The sequence below is a fragment of the Amphibalanus amphitrite genome, unplaced genomic scaffold, assembly GCF_019059575.1.
Source record: "Amphibalanus amphitrite isolate SeventyFive unplaced genomic scaffold, NRLGWU_Aamphi_draft 000072F_arrow, whole genome shotgun sequence".
NCBI classification, from domain to species: Eukaryota; Metazoa; Arthropoda; class Thecostraca; order Balanomorpha; family Balanidae; genus Amphibalanus; species Amphibalanus amphitrite.
The window spans coordinates 948,595-971,654 of NW_024881568.1; the positions used below are offsets into that span (position 1 = coordinate 948,595).

General features: G+C 54.7%; 1 protein-coding gene across 2 annotated transcripts; it reads right to left on the reverse strand.

Annotated features, from left to right (window-relative positions):
• Positions 1-218: 218 nt before the first annotated feature.
• LOC122379130 (zinc finger MYND domain-containing protein 19-like) lies at positions 219-22,935 on the reverse strand. Of its 2 annotated transcripts, XM_043361077.1 has the most exons (6): positions 22,543-22,923; positions 6,103-6,269; positions 5,517-5,748; positions 2,574-2,717; positions 2,241-2,380; positions 219-2,111 (listed from the first exon to the last, which is right to left on the reverse strand). In XM_043361077.1, exons 1-5 carry the CDS (start codon positions 22,639-22,641, stop codon positions 2,270-2,272), a joined length of 753 nt encoding a protein of 250 aa, XP_043217012.1. In that variant the 5' UTR covers positions 22,642-22,923; the 3' UTR covers positions 219-2,111; positions 2,241-2,269. The 2 variants fall into 2 exon arrangements, with proteins under 2 accessions (XP_043217012.1, XP_043217011.1); XM_043361076.1 differs by having other exon boundaries at positions 219-2,380; positions 22,543-22,935.
• Positions 22,936-23,060: the final 125 nt, after the last annotated feature.

Here is a 23,060-nt window from a genome sequence, read left to right on the forward strand (position 1 = left end):
AGTCGGCCCTGCCAGGACCCCTGGGATGGGCCTCTTGACCCACCCAGCCAGAGGTCAGACGGTTGAGGAGACTACTCTTCAAGTCTTATTTTGGACAACATAGCAATAGGATGGTTTAATTCAGCTCGTTCGGAACCCTTGTCGCCCATCTGCAGTACGATTTTCAGTCCCAACGGGCGACGGACGGGCAGCAGCTCGTCCAAGCAAAAACACACGGCTCATATAAATACCTATATTGTAGATGCATGTACAATGTTAGTAAAAACTGGGAATCCTTGGTTAGTCGACTAGATAATGTACCACCCACATCGGAACCAGTGCGTACACGAGTACAAACAAAAGAAAGCACAACGGCAGAGAGGAGGACTCAGGTCATTCACACATCGGCTCGGCTCGGTCGTCGGGTCGGGCGCGTCACCCGAGACGCCTTCCGACGTCCCCCGGAGCCCCCTACGTACCGCACCCACGCATACAGCACACAGAGAGCACACACTGAGTTTCTCGTTTGTACAGGCGCCGGTGTGCGGACCGGGCCGACCGCAGTCCGCGCGCGCCGCCGCGGGTCGGCACCGGCCACGGAGGGCGGAGGATTTCGGTCCGTCACCGGTCACCGCGCCGTTAGTCTACCACCACCTCGGCGCACACGGACACTGCCGGGGCCGTCCACCGACCACCGCCCGGCGTCTCGGACAGCCCGCGCGACACACGGAACTTGAGCATGTGTGCCGCGCGGCCGGACGGCCGGGCCAGGGCGCCGCACCACGGCCAGAGATCGACGCGGGCGAGGCGAGCAGTGACGCAGGCGAGACGAGCAGCGACGCAGCGCGGCGTGAGCTCAGCGCTATCCCAGGGCCCGCGGCAGGCAACTTTTCCGCGACGGCGGTGGTACTCGGAGATCTACCTCCACAAAAACACACCCAAAGGATACTGGAGCCAAATTCACACTGCTACACGCGATTGGGAACACACCCAAACGGCCAGATAAACAGTACACAGTCGGATAACAGTTGCCCCGTTAGTAATGCCAACAGAAAGAGCGTTGAGCTTGCGCGTCGGTGGAATGCTTTTCACATTAGCCATCGATATTCTCAATAGAACTCGCCATTCAAATGTGCCAGCGTGCAAGATATGCCAGAAAGTATCGACGATCATCCGCTGCAGCTTTAACAGAGAGCAGGCTCGCCTTTGGCAGTGTACAGACGCACACTGTACAGATAGCACACAAAACCCTAAATATGCACGCAGCCTCCCTTTGATGCCGTGTTCCACACCTGTGCAGTGAAAAGCCTCCTTATGCCTATGTCGTTCTTTGGGCCCCACCAGGGAATGCTTAATGAGGTATACAGCGCACACAAAACACCCACACGTGACACTGGTTAGGCAGGCCGGGCGGTCGGTGCGACCGCGCCGATGTGCATCGATTCGATTCGATTCGCGGTGAGCAGGCAGCAGTGCCGGTGAAGGCGTTCGTGCGTCGGTCAGTCATGGCAAGAGCGATGGAAAACGGTGAAACGCGCCGCACGATGCATGGAATGTCATGATGCCCCACACACTATACAATACACACACCCGTGAGCCCTATATGCAACGCCACACACACATACATACACCCGGCGCTGGCGGCTGAGGGCGCCCCTCCGCCGCCCCGCCGCCTCCCGAGGAGCAACGGCCCGGGTCGGCCGGCCTCCCCAGCTGCGGGTCGCCCACACTGGAGCCCGATACCTGGCGGTACCCCCACACAGCACGCGCGGACGGCGGGGCAGATCGCCCGCATGGTGGGAATGCGTCCCTTTCACCAACACTGTCCTAGCTGACAACGCAGCCGTTACACCGCGAGGCTGTCGATTTATCCATCTCCTGATACCAGGCTGCTCCCCCATCACCTCTTGCAAGGGTCTCCCATAAACGGAATGACCATTCCTCAGAGGTACGGGAAATGATCAGCGGCTCCAATTCCCTCACGGACTCTCAGTCTCCACCATCTCTCGCCCCATTCGCTCCAGCTCGGCAGTTCACCCCACGCCCAGCCACTTCGCGCCGTCCGGTGCTCCGCTGGCTGCGGCGCTCGGCGGCTCGGTGGCGTCCTCTGCGGCGGGTCGCGCGCGGCCGCACCGCGCCGCCGCCACTCCGCGGCCGGCGCCGTGTCTTGGGCTGAGCGGGCGGCGCCGGCCGGCGGTGGCGGCGCGGTGCCGCCGCGACTGAGATCGGGGACCGGCCGGAGGACCGTCCCGCAGGCCGCAGAGGGGCGGCGCGCCGCACCAAGGCGGTCCTAGCGCTCCGGCGGCCGCTCACCGAGCATGAAGCGCTTGCGCTCGCGGCAGGACTTCTTGTGGACGGGCCAGTCGCGCTGCTGGCAGGAGGTGCCGCAGTAGCGGGCAGTCTGGTGGCACACGGAGAGCAGCGAGGGTCAGACCACGTCAGTGGCAGCAAAAAGTGCGTATAGTCCAGCAATTTACAAGAATTTATGGCAATAGCATGGTAATAACAGCAACGTTATGATACTGGCTCAAGTGAAAAATGCACTTCACGATTACGGTTGTTGGTCAAAACGACAATAGCCCGCGGTGTCTCACCTGACAGCGTCCGCAGATGCTGAATTCGCGCAGCTCTCGTTCGATGCGCGTGCAGGGCGGGTTGCGGCACTCGAAGTAGATGCACTCGTCCTCGCTCAGGTCACCAATGCCGTCCAGCGGCACGCGGATGATGGTGCTGGTGCTCTGTGGGTCAACACATGAGGGTCAGCACTGGGGTGATACCCTGAGGGAGGCGCTGGTCGGGAAACACCAACACTCTTCAGGCGTCACAGGGATGGTTGCAGCTTTGAGACGTACTGCAATGGGACCATGGGAAGGTTAAATAAACGTACCAAAGATGAAACAATGCGGCAAAAACGAAAGGACTGAACATTTCGGCGCCAACTTGTCATTGCTTTGATAACAGCACAGCCTAACAACAGCAAGCCAGGTTCAGCTTGCACCCGATCCAGAGTCGGCGGAAAGGCATCAGAGAGTCGCCACGAGATTCTCTAAACAACGGCACGGACAAAAACGAGCGCCGCTGCTGCACAAAACTGTCCGAATGGACAATATCAGACGGAACGTAACGCAGTGCTTACATCTGCGGCGAATAGTTCCGTCACTACACTCCGCGCTGGCCAGTCAGCAAACAGTTGATTGTGGCGAGCGTTAAAAACAGGGTAGAGACAGCGAGCAGTCTGGAGCCTCAGCTACACAGACCATCAGACAGAACAGATTACAGGAGAAAGAGCGGAGCAGAGGACACGAGAGCAGAGCTGCAGAGGACAGGAGACAGCTCGGGCCTAGGCAGAGATGAGTCACTTAGCCACCGCGCACAAAGTTAAACAGAACAACAATAGGTACAAAAACAATGTAATAAGACCAGACGTTTCGACAACAAAGTGCCTTCGTCAGTGGAAAAACAAGATATAGGCTTTACATCGATAAAAAATATAGAAGACGACCAGCCTGCACGAAATACAGTTTTACTTTTTTGAAATACAGGTTAATTCTAATCTCGCACTAAAATGTTATATCGTTCTTCTGTCTAAACTATTCTGTAAGTCATAATCACAGCATTGGAATCGACACATTGACACATTATAACAGAGACACTCCTATGTATAGATATAGCTATTTGTTTTTTAGCACCATTTTCGCACCTATCCTGGACCAGCTGTAGAAGCCTGGCTTTATGTTAACGGTGTCTTCAAGTAAAATATATGCAGCTTCCATGGCTCTCCTAATCGGTTTTGGCATGCCCTTTTCCATCACTGTAGCTGAATCCCAAGCTGGAAGATGATGACACTTTTCTATATGAAGCACCATCGCATTGGATACATTATGATTTCGAACATCACGTTTGTGCTCTTGAAGTCGTGTTTTCAAACCCCTCCCCGTTTCACCGACATATGATTTTGAACATGGTCCAGAACAAGGTATCTTATATATAACACTGTTGTCTGATGTGTTCACCTTCTTCGGTCGCACTAAATCTTGAATCTTGGATCCTGAAACGATGGCTACATTGGTTCCAGCTGATCGTAGACTAGTCGCTATTTCGTTCGCTTGTTTCGAGATGGGAATCGTTATGAATCGTCCTCGTTTCTTTTGTTCTTGTTTTTGTTTCTTCTTTTCTTCTACACTCTTCCTCCTTATTTCCTTCGCCTTGTTTTGGAGCCGAATTAAGTAACCTTTTGGATAATGAAGTCTTGTAAACGTTTCGTATATATGGGTGATCTCTTCGTCGAGGAATTCTTCGCTACAAATCCTGAATGCTCGGAGAAAGAAGCCGATGACTATGCCACTTTTTACGCGATCGCTGTGTCCTGAAAGGAAGTGGACGTAGTCTTCTTTATTTGTAGGCTTTCTGTATACCTTAAATTTTGCTGTACTTCCGCACCTAATAACCAGTGTGTCCAGGAAAGGAATCGTTCCGCTGTTTTCGGTTTCAATTGTGAATTGGATTTTCAGATCGACGGCATTCAGGGCAATAACCTTCTCTTTCAGGTTCATATCGTGTGGAACTATTACGAGCACGTCGTCAACGTAACGAATCCAAGTTTGAAAACACGACTTCAAGAGCACAAACGTGATGTTCGAAATCATAATGTATCCAATGCGATGGTGCTTCATATAGAAAAGTGTCATCATCTTCCAGCTTGGGATTCAGCTACAGTGATGGAAAAGGGCATGCCAAAACCGATTAGGAGAGCCATGGAAGCTGCATATATTTTACTTGAAGACACCGTTAACATAAAGCCAGGCTTCTACAGCTGGTCCAGGATAGGTGCGAAAATGGTGCTAAAAAACAAATAGCTATATCTATACATAGGAGTGTCTCTGTTATAATGTGTCAATGTGTCGATTCCAATGCTGTGATTATGACTTACAGAATAGTTTAGACAGAAGAACGATATAACATTTTAGTGCGAGATTAGAATTAACCTGTATTTCAAAAAAGTAAAACTGTATTTCGTGCAGGCTGGTCGTCTTCTATATTTTTTATCGATGTAAAGCCTATATCTTGTTTTTCCACTGACGAAGGCACTTTGTTGTCGAAACGTCTGGTCTTATTACATTGTTTTTGTACCTATTGTCATTGTCTGTGAGAAAAAACGAAATGTCTGACTCTTCTAGTTAAACAGAAAAAGGTCGATTTGCACACCAGACGGTCAACGCGACTCGACTTTGGATATCCAGGGTTCGGACAATGTGTGGACCACAATCAAAATGAGCCTGTATAGGCGGATTGATGATAACCATAGCACTTTGGACTTCTTCTAAATTTGTTGTTCCTAAGATACCGTTCCAAGCGAAAAGTTCAACCACGGGAATGCTGATAACGAATTTCATCTTAGCTTAAAACATCACTTGAACAAACTGCAGCTTGTCTGTCACCACAACACTGCGCTGAATAAAGGTTCCTCGGCAAGTGTACATTACAACAGTCTGCCTTCCCCCTACCCTCACCCACTGGCCACTCCGATCCACACCCACCTCGACGTTCTCGGCGGGCAGCTGCTGCATGGCGCGCCAGTAGATGGAGGTGGCCGGGTCGCGGTCACGCTCGCGGGTCTCACGCTCGGCCTCCAGCTCGACGGGCGTGGGCGGGCCCTGGCCGCGCGGCCGGTCCGGCACCAGCGCCAGGTTCTCGATCCGATTGTCGACCGTGATGCCGTTCATGTGGATGATGCGCCAGCCGGGCGCCACGCCGCCGCAGTAGCGCTCCCTGAGAGTGAGGAGGAGAGGGTTAAAAGTTGGTACTGGGATGGCGGGGTGAGGTGAACTTGACCCCACAGCAAAACGTCAAATGACAGCTGCCTAGGTGCCTTCCATTGCCGAGACACTTTAGAAACGGTAAAGAGAAAAGAGCCTATGCAAAACGTTACTATTGACATTTTCCTCCGAGCCTTACTATCAGCGCAGTGCTGTTCCCAATGCGAGCGTGCACATTTAGGTATCATACACAGTGGCATTCGGTGACAGACGCCGGGTGACAGGACGCCAGTGACATTTTGAGTCGCGGTACCTCTCACTGACCCAGCACCGCCACCGCCGCCCGGCCGGGGGGCTCGCCACTCACCACAGCATCGAGTGCACGAACTGTCCGGAGCTGCGGCCGCGGTTGATGTCGAAGCACCAGGCGTACACCGCCGCGCCGTTGCCGTTCCGATCGATTTCCAGCCGCGCCTCGAACGCATACTGCTGCACCAGGTTGATATCACGCTCATCGAGCAGCGAGAACTTGACCTGCGGCACGGGGAGGGAGGGGCACGGGGCGGTCATGGTCGGCGGTCCCACTGCGGCGGGTCACACGGGTCAGCGGCCACACTGCGGCCGGGTCACGGGCGGGTCACGGGCGCGCGCCGCGTCGGGTCGGGGTCACGGGTGTGACGGCACGGCGAGGTCAGCGCTCGTCACTCAGCTGTAAATACAGACCAGCCGGCGCGCCGCGGCGGTGCAGGGGGCGCTTATCGCCGGCAGCGCCGCACGGAAGGGGCTGTTTTGCTGCCGGTCGGACAGCGGGCTGCCGACTCGGGCGCAGCAACTCCGAGCTACTGACATAACAAAACATGGCAGCGGTGAGCGGTGGCCTTGTAGGGAAGCAATAGAACAATAGCGTTTCATTTGCGCCTAATACGTGTTGGGAGTGTCAGTGAGGGAAATATCAGATTATCGGAAAATAAGTAACTACCGAAGAACAGGACGCCATGTAACAGCCATTCCTGGCTTGTAGAAGCGCTAAAACATGCCATATCGACGTGGACAATGGCCACCCTTCGCTTCAATCGTCCTGCATTGGTGGGAACTCGGTCCACTGCCGCTGCACCGCCGCCCCGCCGCTAAAAAGGTGACTCAATATCGAACAATGGTGACGGGGCCACAAAGACGGCTCTGCCGACCGGTGTGAGCGCGCTGACAGGTCCGTGGGGAGGCGCGCCGTCCGCGGACAGCGCAGCCGACGGTCACCGACGACAGGCCACCGACTGACCGGTGGGGGGCTGTGTCGGATCCGACTGCTGGAGTCTGGGTCTTGGACAGACGGTAATGGTCAATGGAACAGACTGCGGTGGAGTGGACTGTGTTCGGACGAGCCACAAAACGGGCGTGAAAACGTAGTGGCCGGCGGCCGTCTGCCGCTGTGCAGTGTGCGCCGGCGCGGCAGAGTGCGGCCGCCACTCCGCGGCCGGCCACTGTCCGCTGCTGTGCGCCGTGCAGTGTGCTGTGTGCTGTCTCGAGGAGGCGGCCGCCGCTCCCCGGCCGTTGTGACGCGGCGTCACGGCTCCGGCGCACGGCCAGCCGGCCGTGTGAAGCGCCGACCGAGCACGAACGCCGCGTGTCGGGCGTCGACCGCGCGCACGGCTCCTCGCGCCGCGGCGGCCGGCCACGGTGACTGGCCATCACGAGCTGGCGGCGGCGAGCGTCAGCCGTCAGCCCTTCGCACTGCCGCTGCCCGGACGGCCGACACCCCGGACACGGTCACCGATCAATGATGACATTCCCAGGCAGTTCTCAGATGTGCGGCCTCACACCCAAAAATATCGCACAACAGCAATGTGTCCATACATCACCCACGCGCACGGTTCCTCGGAAAGAAACCAGTCACGTTTTACCTTGTATCGGTCCACGCGCTCCCGACCCATTTGGGTCACAAAGTTGCCGTCGACGGTAACCATGACAACTCAGCCTACCACAGCAGCATGCCGTGAGCTCACCACCGATCGGAAAACAAAGCTACCTCGCCGTCGACCGATCACCGATCGCCGGGACAGGGAATAATGTGTTCACGGTCGGTGTGGACGGCACTCGTGGTTACAGCCGCCGCAGCCGTAACACCGACAAAGAGAACCCACGAATCGGTGATGGCAGGCAGCCCGAAATGATGGCACCTTGCGCCATACCCCTCGGTAGCTCTGAGAGCAGAAATACCCGTGACAATGTGACATGGTTGGTATGTTTCGTCAGGGAAAGTTCAACCATAATTGGATCGTTTACATCCGTGGTTCTATGGATTGTGCCGGCTACACAAACCCAAAATGAGATCACCTACACAATAAACGTTCACTAATGACAAGTCAAAACCGCCTCATTATGGAACTGACTAGCAATTTGCCAGCATTCAGTGAACATGTCGCGTATCTTGTTGTCACTAAATGGTCTGCTCTGCTTGCTTACCTGCGATGCAGCCCGCTGCCCCACATAATGCGTGACGTGTCAGCTGCGCTGTCGGGTAACGTCACCGGCCGTGCCACTATCGCCGGAGGCCGCTGTGTCAGACGGTGCCAGTCGTGTCGGACGGTGTCAGATAGACGTGTCATCAGCAGCACGGCGTGATGCCGGAGCAGCCATCCCCCGTGTTCCAATTAGCGGCCCGGCGGCGGAGCAGCACGCTGACGGACGATACGGCGGCGGCGGACGAGCGGGGCCGCGCGGCGCGGTCGGCGCGGTCGGCCGGTCGGCAGCTGTGGCCGGCGGGTCGGCAGGTGTCGCCGCGCCGCTCAGTGCGTGCGGCTCGGGCCGGGGGAGCCCTCTGCCACCACCTGGTGCCGCTGCGGGCCGGCGCGCGGCGGCAGCAGCTGACTGGCGGCCGTCGACCGCGCGCTGCCGCCGCTCGGCGCTCCCAGCTGCCAACCGCCGGCGGCGGTCCGGCCCAGAGCCGGCACAATAGCAGCGCGCGCCGCCCGCCGCCGGGTCTGCCCTCCCCGACCCAGGGACCCGGCACTGCTCCGGTAGTCGACATGGGACAGACTCAACGGCAGACACAGCGGTAGTCGGATCTCATCCCGCATCAGAACGGTGCGACGAGCTAAAGAAGGTCCTGATAAATCAACTTGTAATCGGAGATCGTGAAATGCTCTAAAAGGTGGTTATGCCGGTCTTCGCCCCGACGGATAAAGTGACTGAGTCTGCATATACAGTACAGTCAACAGACATCTCCGATTTTGACCAAGAGCTGGATATTGCAGACATTCATACAATTGTTTCGAGCTCCAGCCTGCACAAAGTCAGGCAGTCGTGACTTTGTTTTGGCTATCTTTTATCAGCAGTTACTTCACAACACATTCTGCCACATTCCTCTGCCAAAAGAGGAAAAACACGGATAGGGTGCTAAGGAGTTCGTTGGCATTAGATTACAGCTGTAAACCCTGCGTGTGATAAAAACCGGAGGGCTTGGGCGTGTATCAGCTGTTTTGAATAAACACGAAAGACACCGGTGTAGCGGACCGGTACCCCGTGCCTCGTTAGACGAGCTTTAGGTACGATCGCACGCTGGCGAAACGTCAGGCATTCATCAACCCTGGCGCAAACATTTGACGTCAGATGATTTACATATTTGTCAAGACCACACTTCCTCAGTTTACCCAAAACCAAACCCTTTTCCACTCAGTCATTGGTCAGCTCAAACCCTTGCCGTCTACAGCAGTTTCTATTCCTTTCCGAGCTCAGATAATCCCCATCAAACTACACCAGTCCCTTCACTACGCAGGCTCCCATTTGAATTGTTTACCTCAGCGCTCATGCCGGATGCCCCGCCCTCCCAATCTACCCCATTTCCTCCGCGGGCAGCGGGCGGAGTTTCTATCAGACCGGCCACCCGACCAATCGAGTGCGGCACCGCCGCGGGTGGTGGACACCGCGCCATCACCGTGCTGAGGATACTGGTGATGGCTAGGGTTAGTCATGGGACGCTTTGAGGGTCAACGGTAGGCCTCCTAGCCTCGCCGGCTGCCGTCCCGCTCTGAGGCGGCGGCGAGGCTCTGTTCCGGCCTTGGTGAGCCGGCTGGTCCACGACGGACCCGTGGCCGCCGGCGGTGTCCCCGAGACCAGCGGTTGGCCCTATGGAGCAGCGGCCGGCCGTGGACGGTGCCGCGTGACCGCCTGCCGACGCCGGCTCACCGCCCGCCGGCTGACCGCGGCGGTCGTAAATACCCCGCACGAGGCGGCACGGACGTCCGAGCGGGCGAGCCTTGACCGTTCAGCGCTGGACGAACCAGCGATAACGCTACGGGCACGTACTCCGGAGACTAGCTAATGAGCCGACTGATTGGCCCGGGTTGGCGAGCGTTCGACGGCAATGACACGGGGACTATCGGGCGCTGACGTGGTACTGAAAGGACGTGACCGATCTCGCCTGACCCTCCGGTTTAAACACTGGCGCCGCTGCGACGCGGAATCCTCACCTATCACAGCTCAGCGAATTTGTGCAGCGGACTGCAGTCATCGCCATGCAGAGTTGGTCTTCCGATACTCTCCAGCACCGGTTCACCATTGTGAGAGGACGTGCGAGTGCCGGGGGCAGCGAGCCGGACAGGCAGCGGCGCTGCCCGAACGGTCGGGATAGGCCGCCCACGCGTCACGAGCACCCATCGGCAGACTTCAAGCACATGTAACCTCCATGTTATCTACCCCTTTCCTTTTGTCCGAGCTGAAAAACAACAGCGAAAGCGGCTGGAGTGTTCCAGCAGTTGAAGCACGTGGTGAGCTATGTCTCAGGCAGGTCCGCGCCACCCGGGGCACCATGCCGCTATCTCGGCGCAGCGATAGCCTATCACCGGCGCGCGGTCCGGCGCGAGGTTGGCGCACGATACGCTGCCAAGGACTGTGGAGTGGAGTGCTCGGGGGTCTGACCACCATACTCCAATGTTGGCAGCGTTAGAAACTTATCCCATCCATTCCTGACGATAACTGTCAGTTGCCACCCAGATTGATCACTCATTTTCTCCACTGAATGTCCCCGAAACCTACCACTGGACGGTCCCTTAAAGGTAGTGTGCCAGCTTTCTTGGACCGTATGGAGTTAATGGCCCAGATAAGGAGAACCGGATTTTTAGAACTTATCCATACCTTCAAAACTCATGGAAACGTCTTAAATTCTTCAAATTTTGAGTACCCCAGTGCGAAATTCGCCCCGACGGGTTGTCGGTCGTACCCCAACCACATTTCACACCACTATGAACAATAAATGCACACACTGAAATCGCTATTACCGATATGCTCATCCAATCAAGTTTCGATAAACCCGTTCATCATCAGCTCCTGCGGTTTCGAACACGCCTGTTAGTTGGCTTCTGATGCTCGTCGAGGTCGGAATTTCCAAATACGCGTGGTGCGTCGGGCCGCGCGCTCTGACATCAGCCAAGAAAAATGCGTCAGCTGATCATTGTCATTTCTGCCACTTGCGTGTGGTGAAATGGGGTCATAACTTATACGACGGCTTTTTCATATCAATTATTTTACATAAAATCATATTTCAAACCATAAATAATGTTCGACAGCCAAATAAAAGAAACAATACCAATACGGGCTTACAGTTTAAGGCTCGACATTGTGTTGTCTACGATAAGACAGCTGATAACTCATTCCCGTACGTCGTATGGTCGTAACACTATAATGACCTTTGCTTATTGTCACAAGTGCGCCGCATTCGCGATTGTTGCCCGACGCCTGTTTGCAGGTGAGCCCACTACAGTTGTTATACATATCTAAAAACCGATAAACTTTTAGGCGAAAAAGGCACTATTCCAGGCCCATTTTTGATTTTTTTTGCGATATTAGGTAAAAACAGAAGCTTCTTATCCTAGGAAAAATAAAATGGGAAATCTTTCAAAGGTGGCACACTACCTTTAAACTTGGATTGGGAGGCTCCTACTGTTAACGCCAGACCCCTTGAGACCCTAATTTTTCGCGATTACTTTTAAATGCGTGAAGGAATTTCAACCAAGCTCAGGACATGGCCGTTTCAAGACAGGCCGAAACTTTAACAATTTAGATATTTTATCGCCATTTCAATATTTCAGGCACTTGTCATTGACTCGTAATGTTAAATTTCGAGCAAGATTTTCATCCGGTGTGTAGAGGCTATCACCAGTCAGTCTGTGATACGTTATGACGTCACAGCTAAGCCCCGCCTCTGTGGTCTTGGCCTGCGGCGGTTTCGGGCCGGCGCGCGGTCACTCTCGCTGTGGCGGGGGGCGGGGACGGGCGACGGTCGAGCGGTGCCGAAAGCCGGCGGAGTTGTGCGTAGCGTCTTGGCTGACAGTGCCCAGAGAGCGACATGATGACTAAGGAGTCATAAATGCTCAATGCGCATTGCTTCTACAATGCTGATATGTTCGCTGATATCTTTTTTTATAAGCTGCATATGACGGGCAGATGGCATATAACTGACATAAGGTTAGGAAATATTCACCTGTATTTAAAGCCTATGGCGTTGCAGATAATGCGATAATGGGATGTCGGATGTCACCAAGTAGCTGCCGATTTGTCATTGACATCGCTATGGACGCTATGCAACCATCGAACAACGCAATAATAAGTTAATTGCCTGAGCTTCACATCATACGGCTCGCTCGTATTTCACACAGATACCCTACATCGAAAATCGTATTTGTTAGGAATCGTTAACGTTTGTTCGAAGCACGACTGAGTAGTAGGTTGAGGAGTGATGGTCCTCTTGGTCCTATATACAAGAGTCAACAAGAGCCTAACATTTACTTGACCGTCTGCTGCAATTGACTCATAGCACGTGAAGCGTCAGCGAAATTCATAGTCCTTCACAGATGGCAGGGGTGTCGTTTGTACAGAGGTCGCTGATGGGCACGGGTCAATGCCGCAGTCGTGGGCGGAGCCTAATGTCATATGACGTAGAAAGCCTCTATCCAGGATGGAAAAACAGTTAACATTACGAGTCAATGACAAGTGCCTGAAATATTGAAATGGCGATAAAATATCTAAATTGTAAAAGTTTCGGCCTGTCTTGAAACGGCCATGTCCTGAGCTTGGTTGAAATTCCTTCACGCATTTAAAAGTAATCGCGAAAAATTAGGGTCTCAATGGGTCTGGCGTTAAAGGTAGTGTGCCACCTTTGAAAGATTTCCCATTTTATTTTTCCTAGGATAAGAAGCTTCTGTTTTTACCTAATATCGCAAAAAAAATCAAAAATGGGCCTGGAATAGTGCCTTTTTCGCCTAAAAGTTTATCGGTTTTTCGATATGTATAACAGCTGTAGTGGGCTGAGCTGCAAACAGGCGTCGGCAACAATCGCGAATGCGGCGCACATGTGACAATAAGCAAAGGTCATTATAGAGTTACGACGTACGGGAATGAGTTATCAGCTGTCTAATCGTAGACAACACAATGTCGAGCATTAAACTGTAAGCCTGTATTGGTAGGGGAAGTTGGGGGAATGCCGAATACTTTTTTTCTGACGCCCGTAGCACGCAAGGTAGACAACATAAGCTATTCTTGTTGGCGTCATTCGAGAGGCCAGTCTTTTGCCTTTCAAACATACCAGGCGCATTTGATGAATTCGCATACCGTTAAGCGCAAAAACTAAAAATATCAAAGAAGTGATTTTTTCGGCGTTGCCCCGGACTGCGGGGAAAGCCGAAAATGGCAGAAATGATCTACGGGGAATGCCGACATTGATGTTTTGCCACTTTATCTCAAACTTTATCCAGAATTTATCAAAGCTGACACGCGTTTTAAGAGCTTGAGGACGCTTGGTGCACACTGGAAGTTATAATTGTGTAATATAATAAGAAAATGCCAGGTAAATAATTCCTTATAGGTAACAGGCCGTTGTGTCGGTTGAAAGTGTAATTTGTGTGACTAAAAATTCGCGTTGCTATTCTACAGCAGTAAAGTCCACGTAGCGTACTTTAACGTGCGTAATTGCACGTTTTCGGCATTACCCCAGCCAGCCATACTTTCATTTGCAGGCCCATAACTTTTCAACGTGCCGTATAAATTTCAAATAGGCAGCACACTTATGTAAAGACATGCTGAAGATTACTTGACCGAATTGGCCAGACAAACGGTAGGATAATGAGTAAGAAATGCTGCTTCAAAGGCGCATGTAGTACAAGGAACGCGTACCTTGAAAACGCTCTTGGCGCCCTCACAGCCGAAGTATTCCGAATGACGACTCGTAACAAACATGCGATAATTGTAGTCACTTAAGCTTCAGAGCATCACTGACAGGTGGCATCCATGTCTTACGGTTTTCGAAATATCTCGAATTTCGGCTTTGCCCCAACTCCGGCATTGCCCCAACTTCCCCTATTGTTTCTTTTATTTGGCTGTCGAACATTATTTATGGTTTGAAATATGATTTTATGTAAAATAATTGATATGAAAAAGCCGTCTCTTAAGTTATGACCCCATTTCACCACACGCAAGTGGCAGAAATGACAATGATCAGCTGACGCATTTTCTTGGCCGAAGTCAGAGCGCGCGGCCCGACGCACCACCACCGCACCACAAAGTATGAGCAGAAGCCGCGCCCAAAGCCAGGGCCCCGGTAACGTGAGGTAGCCGAGTCGGGGCAGCGTGCACTGACCCAAGCCGGGGCCGCAGCTTTGGGCGCGGTCTACCGCATCCCCCCGGGCTATCACATGACACCGGGAGGACGCGCGGCCCCGGCTTGGGTCAGCGCACGCTGCCCCGACTCGGCTACCTCACGTTACCGGGGCCCTGGCTTTGGGCGCGGTCTACCGCACCACCTAACAGGCGTGTTCGAAACCGCAGGAGATGATGATGAACGGGTTTATCGAAACTTGATTGGATGAGCATATCGGTAATAGCGATTTCAGTGTGTGCATTTATTGTTCATAGTGGTGTGAAGTGTGGTTGGGGTACGACCGACAACCCGTCGGGGCGAATTTCGCACTGGGGTACTCAAAATTTGAAGAATTTAAGACGTTTCCATGAGTTTTGAAGGTATGGATAAGTTCTAAAAATCCAGTTCTCCTTATCTGGGCCATTAACTCCATACGGTCCAGGAAAGCTGGCACACTACCTTTAACAGTAGTCCCGAACAGACCGCGCTACAGGGTAGTCTCAGCCCGCACCATCTCGTGGCCGGGGCCGCCGTCCAGTCCGCACCGTCCCGCGGCTCGGACCGCGCCGCCGCAGGCCGCTATCTGGGGCGGCGCACCGGCAGATGGTGGACCCGTCCGTCCGCCCGTCTGTCCGGCGGCGTGGCGGCGTGGCAGCCACCTGTTCTGGACACCGCCGGCCAGCCGCCAGACGGGTACACACTGAGTTCATCTGGGCAGCGGACGAACGGAGCGGAGACGGGCGGAGAGACCATGAGAAGAACGAGGGATGATACGACCGCGGCGGACCGACCGTGGACAGTCCCAGCCAGCGTCCGTTCCCAGGCGAGCCCCGAGAGTCTCAGCGGCAAGGTCCCCTGGCCGACACTATAGCGTAGGCACGGCAGAGCACATCAGTCCAGCTATACAATCAGTCATCTGCGTCCCACGGTCAGCTAAGGTATATAACTAGTAGTTGAGTCATACAGTTGGTCAGCTGAGCTATATCTATCACCATGCAGAGCCATACAGCCAGTCAGCTGAGCCATACAACCAGTCAGCTGAGCCTAGAGTGCAGCTGAGCGGCCGAACTCGGACCGGTCCTCCGTCCCATCCCGCGAAACCCACGGAACAGCGGGGGTCGTCGGCCCCAGAGGACCCGACAGCAGGGGAAGGGACGGCCCGGATGGTCGGACGGTCGCCGGCTGGCGGGCGGCGGACCGGGGCCCAACACACGGGCCCATAATACGGCGAGCAGGCGCACAAAGGCTGAGCGGCGCCCGCGGCCGGCCCACTCGGGCCGTCTGCCGCACTGCGGCGCGGCCACAATCAGAAGTTCCGGGCTGCGACTGCGGACTGCGGCCGGCGCCTGGCGACCGTCCCCGGAGAGCTGGCTCTCCCGTCCGTCAGAGCCGGCCGGAACCGACCCGGAGCCGGCGGGACAAACGCCACAACCACGCACCACGCCGGTCGGCACCCACTTGCGAAAGGCCCGCGATAAGATAACATGTCGCAGACACGACGACAGCGAAGGAAAGAACAGCAAAACGGAAACGGAGAAGTAGATAGTCCAAGAAAAACGAGCCCTTATCAAACCGGTTTCCTTTGCGTGAGATAGATCCACCAGACTGGCGGCGAGGGTCTGAATACAAAGTAAGACATTACATCGCTTCGACCGGGCCATAAAACCGCGGGACGATGGGAAACACGGATAACGCATAAAAGATACATGGTGACAATGACCCTCAGTGGTAGTGAAACGATCCTTGCGCAAATGAAAACAAATTAAATGGCGCACAAAACTTTTCTTTCGGTGCACGCTTCAATTTTTTTTTTGTGGGGGGGGGGGGGGAATTAAGAGTAGGTAGGTGTAACGCACGTAACATCTCATCCACGCTCCTAAATTAACCCTCGCCCCGTTGGGGGGGACCATTTTGCCCCCCCCCCTGTGGTTTTTCCTGAATAGCAAGAAAACGGCGGCGCGCAGCGCCGCCAAATTTTCAGTACCTTCCCGGGCATCAATTTGACACCTTCACACCAAATTTCAAGTCTTAGGTCACCTTAGGTCAGGAGTTATTGAGGTCAAACTGAGGTCATGTTCGAGCAAAAATGAGCAAAAAACATGCAATCTTGAAACGCTCACCAAATCTACAGTTATCAAGCAATTTCAAAGTTCTTTATATGGTCTAGTAGACAAAAAGCGGCGCTACAAAACTGCTATCTCGGATTTTCAAAATTTTTGGTTTTTGACCCAAAAAAAATCAAAAAATTGATTTTTTTTTAGAAAAACTTTGAAAAAATCCAAAATGTTCCGAATTTCGAAAAAACCGGAATATATGTGATAGTCCCAGCGCTCTTCTATATACATACCAAATTTCAGATCGATATCTCGTTTTTTGGCCAAGTTATAGCGAAAAAACTGTTCAAAAATGATGACGTCAAATTTTTGAACTCAATTTTTAGCAATTCTAGACCTCGTACGGCAAAACAAAGACCACCATTGAACTCCCCGTGACGAGCTGCATCGATTCGATACCCATTTTATGCAAAAATATTAACTTTGAAATTTGACCTAATTTGACCTGACCTTGACCTGACCTTGACCTGACCTTGACCAAAACGTGATCTAAGCTGGCCCCAAAGGCTGCCTGACCCATATAATCGCATTTGTCATGTAAAATGGACCATAAAACATGTATCACACGACACTTTCATATTGTGACCCCCCCCCCCCGTGACCTGACCTCTGTGACCTGACCTGGTATCAGTGACCTCAAATAGAAAAATATGTGTTTGAAGAACATTTCCCCATCGATGATTTTCAATGAAATGCATTTTACTCGATTTTACAACGCATTTCTTGAAGTGCCTGTAAACGGTTAAAATGGGACCTTTGACCTGACCTGTGACGTCATCGGTTTGACCTAGGTCAATAAAATTGGGTCACAAGGTAGTTCCCCGTTGGGGCTATCCAACGCCGTTTACCGCTTGTCGCTATGTTGCGTGGTTCTCGAGATCTTAGGGGGGGGGCCAAAATGCCCCCCCCCCCCAACCGGGCGCGTTGCTCGGCAGAGCCCAACGGGGCGCGGGTTAAAATATCTTACAAAGTGTCCGTAGAGAAATTGGACTCTGGCCGGACACTCGAAAGCATTCCAGAAAAATCACCCGTGAGAGGCGGCACGAGGCCCGTCGCACTTGTCCACCATCCTACAGACCGAACAGATCGAACCGACCGCTCCTGCAGGCCTCTCCGACAGACGGACAAGGAGCGGCGAGCCAAGCACCAGAGGGCCGGACGACGCCATTCCACACAGGCACCACCACCGGCCGGTGCTCAGCACCATCTGATCAAGATACGCGCCGGCCGTCCGCGGCTGCATTCCGCGAGCAGCTGCGCCCAAAAGGCTGGAGAGACTCGCCGTGTACCGACTGATTGTGTCAGGGAGATAAACTGACTTCGGTGACACGATCTGCGTGTCCCGGCGACACTCCTCTGGAGAACGAGTCGAGATGTAGCCGGTCGAGACGAGGCGGCAGGCCGCTTAGGAATGAAAAATTCGTTATTAAAATGCGTACCTACTTAGCAAAAATGTCAGACAGACGTCACTCAAGACAGGCTGATCATATCGGGCGCATTTCCACGAAAGTTTCTCAAAGCATATTTATATAGTTGCGTCTAGTCTCCAACATCCAGTAAACCCATCCCACAAAAAGTGACCACATCTTACAAACGGTGACCACACCCCACAGTGACCCACCACCCCTTGCGTGACCCGTCCCGTGACAGGTCGTCCGGCGCCCCACCCCGGGCAGCATCCGCCCGGCGCGCCGGCCCGGTCCCGGGTCCGCCCGTCCGGTCCGGTCGGTCCCCCGCCTCGCGCCGCATCAGACCGGGAGGAAACTGTCGAGCCGGGGAGCCGGCCGGCCGGGGAGGGGGGCCGAGGGGACGGCACGGGAGGGGTATCGATCAGCTGTGGCGCCGGCGCCGGCCGGGGAGAGCGGCGCCGGCCGGCCGCGCCGAGGGGAGGTCGGCGCGGCAGGAGCACGGGCAGGTCCGCAGTCCCCAGTGACGGAGCGGGTGGCGGGCACAACACCTCGGCACAGACTAAACAGCACCGTGTGAGTCCGCACATAGCTGTGAGCCGTCACGACCCGAGGTGACACGCCGCAGATCATTTGTCCAAATCCGCCGGACGTTCCGAAATATCCACAAACGGAACGGGACACAGCGTGAAGCAGGTTGACCTTGAACGACTACCAGCATCCTGCTGAATAAATATCAGTTAACAGCTTGGTAGGTTACCCGGCAATACAGTAGCCACTAAGACAGGCGGAAAAGGGGAACACTTATTTGCCCATGTGTTAACTTTTTTCCGCCGTGTAAACACCCTACACGTACATGAACTCCACCCGAAGCTCGAGATGTGACCAGCCCAGTTCAATGTCATTTTGTCACACATTTCCCCCTCGTTTTCCGCGTTCGGTCTCCCCGTTCCGGTGGAGCGCGTAGCCGGCGGCCACGTGGCGATTTTCCCGTGGTAGCGGGGCAGTACCCGGAGCCGGCTCGACCCGCACCCTCCCTGCCACCATTCCATCCCGTCCGTCCGCCCGTCCCGACCTGCTGTTTGTGGCAGCGGGGCGGCGCGGCACGCGGCCGGAGCGGGGGAGTCCGCCGCCGCCGCCGCGCCGTCCGGCTCCCAGCGCGGCCATACCGGCGCGGCACTGGCCCGCGGCCCGACCGGCACCGGCAGAGGCGGGGAGGGAGGGGTAATTACGGCAGCTCCGACCGGCACGCAGCCGCCCCGAGCCGACCCACAACCGGCGGCAGCCGCCCGGCCGCGCGAGGAGGGAGAGGCCGCGCCGCGCGCCCGCCGCCCGTGCCCTAGACCCAGTGCGCCCGCGCGGAGAGCGGGAGGGCCGGCGGGGGGCAATGATGGCCCGGCAGCCGCGCGGAGCACCGACTGGCAGACAGACGGAGCGACTGAATATCGCGCGTCAGAGCCGCACAAACCGGACAACTTGTCCTGGATATAACAAAAACACGATAACTTCAGAGTCATGAAGGTCAATGAACTCGGCGTCCTCAGACGAAGCTCGTGTGCAATCTACTCAAACTATTCAGGAAGAACAAACTTAGTGACAAACTTCGCCATACTTTTCAAACATAAGGAAGCAAATTCTGCCATTTCACAACTTAGCCGTCCTTCGGGATTGCGAGAATCACGACCGCGTCACTCACGACAATCAACTTCTACTTAGCCCAAGAACAAAGCCAAAACTCGCCGGACGAGGACAGAGGTCCGCTACTACTGACGCCCACGCGACGCGTGCGTCCGGCGGTTCTCTGAGCGGCAGTGACAATCTCCGGCTCGGTAAACCTCTGAGCTATGCCTGGCAAAGCCGGGCGAGCGGCTGCGGTCCGGTGGCGGCGATTTTTTGTTCGTGACCGGTGTCCTTGTCTCGCTGGCAGCGTGCCGCCGAGCAGTGCGTCCCAGCAGCGGGGCCGGGACGCATGCCGGCCATACACAAAGGACTGATCAGAGCGACACTGTGCGATTTGAACGGACTGAAGCGAATGGAACGCGGCTGGAGCGGGCGGCGATCGGCCGTGAACGGAGCGGACCACCGGGAATCGGAACGATCCCAGGGAGAGAGAGGGGTTTGTTTCTGGGGCAGGCAGCAGGCAGTTGGAGGAGGGTGAAAGGCCGGTCTGAGGGACACGAGGGACCCCGAGCCGGGAGGGCCGCGGCGGTCCGGACCGGGCCGTCTGCGGAGCTCCGGCACGGCGCACAAAAACTGGTCAGCTGCAGCACGCGGCAGCGCGGCGGCCCGCCAGCTCCGTGGGAGCGCGGCGCAGCGCCGGCCGGCGGACCCGCCGGTCAGCGCAGAGCGCGCACAAAGAAGGCGGCAGGCCAGCAAGTACGGCCGCCCAGCAACGCCTAACCGTAGCCACAGACACCAGACCAACCGGGGAACTGGGAAACCACCGCACCGGCCACACCAAGGACACGGGGCATGACAGTGCCAGAAACACGGCTACCGCAAAACACAGCGAAATTGCCGCCAGACCGCCGGCCCCAGCGCCGGCGGCCCGGAATTTCTGCCCAATGGGCGCCCCTGCGTGTTTGGCCGCCACTGAGAGGGTCGGGCGGCCGGGCACAGACAGACACACAAGTGCGGACGAGCGGACGAACTCGGGAGACACGCTCGCCACCACGGCCGCTAATCGATAATTGACGGACGCCGGCAGCCGCCCCCGCACAGCGCCGACGGTCGCCTAAAGGCCGAGGTCGAGGTACAGAGAATACGGCACTCACTCACTCAAAGGAGAGAAAAAGGTTGGCAGGAGAAAAGTGACGATGTGTCTCAAAAAGCGTAAAAACAGAAAGAAGAGTTCAGTATCCAAAGAGACCGCCGTCAACCATATCATCAGCAAAGGATGCTCGAAACTGGACAATCGCTTCTACCACTGAACTTGACCACTAAAAATATAGAGAACAATGCATTCTATAGACATTGTATGAGACATGTCTCGAAACTACGGACTGTCCCACAGACCGACTCCAAGAGGCAATGTTCTCAAACTGAGACCCCAAAGTTTGGTTCCCGTTATCATAAATGCTTCTCCACCGAAAAGCGTCCTGAGGCACCGGTCCGGTCCGAGCGGTGTGAAACTGGCCCTGAACGACAGGGCCACCGCGTCGCCAGGCCGCGGCAGGAGGCGCCGGCCGGCCGATTTCCCAGCTGCGCCGCGGGGCCAGCCAACGGCCGGACAAGGCCAGCGCGAGCAGCCGCCGACGGGAAGCCCATGACCGTGACGAGTCGTGTCAGCGGCCCGGGCCGGCTGATCCACGGCTCCAGATTACGGGCCGCAACAGAGCCATCAGAGGATCAGAGCGGGCTCAGCTCGGATGGTCCACGGGCCCACAAACCGGTGCGCCGAGGCCGCTTACAGCGGTGAATGTCCAGCTTCCAACGCCTCGCTCACCCGGACTTGGTCACTCCTCAAGACTGACCAAACACGGTCACAGCAGTCCGTATACCGTGCAGGATACACGGTCAGCAGCTTTTGGGCTATGTAGTTAGTAGGTCCACGACGTGCGCCAAGTTGAATTATCCGCTACTCCTGACACGGCTTTGCTCAGTCCGTCCGCGCTGTGTGCCGGCCGGCTGCCCTGCGGCGGCCGGCGGCGGCGCGGCCGGTTCCGGTCCGGTCACGGCTGCGGGCCACAGGAAGCAGCGTCCACTCACCCCGGCCGTCAGCACGCCATCGGAAGCAGCCTCCGGCGCGCGGCGACCGCAGGCGCCGGGTACGGCGAACGGCGCTCACCGCCGCCCAGCGGGCCGAGCACGGAGCGGCGCCGAGCGGTACGAGCCGGCCAGCGGAGCGGAGCTTCCCACTCACACACACCACACCGGAGGAATGACTAGGAAAATAATCTGCAGGTGCAATTAACAGTTGTTTTGTTGTATGCTGACTCTCTTTGAACTTCACATTAACCAGTGATGAAACTATGTTTTGAAGAGTTTTGTAACATGTACTCAGCAAAGCCATCCCCAAAAGATGTCAATATCACTTGTCCACTTCAGTCTTTGAACTTGTAGTAAAGACTGAGGTCTAAGCTTGATAGCCTCAATCATCTAGCTTATCTTGTATTTACAAGTACACATGCCAAACTTAAGTACCAGTACTGGTGTTATGCTGTAGTCAGTAAATTATCTTAAAATGAAACTGATTATCAATATAATACAATAAACCCTGGGTTAACATAATGTCACATGGTACACTGGGGAAAAAGGGCATAATGTGAACATGGGAAATGGGTATTTTAACAGCCTTAGCACATCCCTCATATTCTAAAACAAGCCAATGCAAAACAAAACAATTGAACAAGCAATTAAGGCTCCAAAGTTCCAAACTACAAAAAAACACACACTCTCTCCAAGCTCAATATGCACCTACCCAGATACACATTTGAAGGGTTATCATCTTTCTGTGCCGTCCATATAGCATTCAATGTTCAATGATTTGTAAAACCAGGTCAGTAACCCGCAGAGACATAGGTACAGCTTGCATTCAGCTTTGTTCAAAACCTATACATAAGATCAAACACAAATACATGGCAATGAATAGCATAAGAATGAGATCAGAATCAAAATCCTTCATCAACATGAATAAGACAAAAAGAACTTAAATTACCCACCTTTCCTGCTGCTCTGCCAAGTCTGACTATCCCAAGCTTCAGTCCTGCGCCAGTATTCTCGGCTGTGTGCAGGTGTGATAGATCTGGGATGTACTTCATGATGCACTGAGTCGAAGGGGAGCCGGATACTAAAAAGTATGATATTGATATGCGTAGTGCAGCAAGGCGACCCAAGACTGACAGACTGAGGCTGCTAAAAGTCCACCTTGACCTACGCCCTCAGGAATAAGGTCTTTCAATCAATTATTATTAAAGAAAGTCCTTGCACGCTTCCAAAGTCTAGGAAGAACAGAAGGCTAAGCAAAATAACAAAGAAAATGCTACAGAAACACAACAGGAGAGGGCCTGGGCCAGATGCACGCCCTGCTCCTACGACCTCCGACAACGAACTGCAATAAATAATTTTGCCAAGGGTACTCCAATTTCGGTAATGGTATCTTATCTTCGTTAAAAACCTATTGATACGTCACAAGTCTCAGCTTGACTTATTATGATTTCCTGTCTTTAAAAATGCGCAA

Excerpts from the sequence above, each read along its gene's own strand:
- LOC122379130 (XM_043361076.1), bottom strand. The coding sequence starts at position 22,641 with ATGAAGTACATCCCAGATCTATCACACCTGCACACAGCCGAGAATACT. Across the intron at positions 6,270-22,542 it reads TTGGCAGAGCAGCAGGAAAG|GTCAAGTTCTCGCTGCTCGA; the intron begins GTGGGTAATTTA and ends CCCGTGCCGCAG. Across the intron at positions 5,749-6,102 it reads TTCGTGCACTCGATGCTGTG|GGAGCGCTACTGCGGCGGCG; the intron begins GTGAGTGGCGAG and ends CCTCACTCTCAG.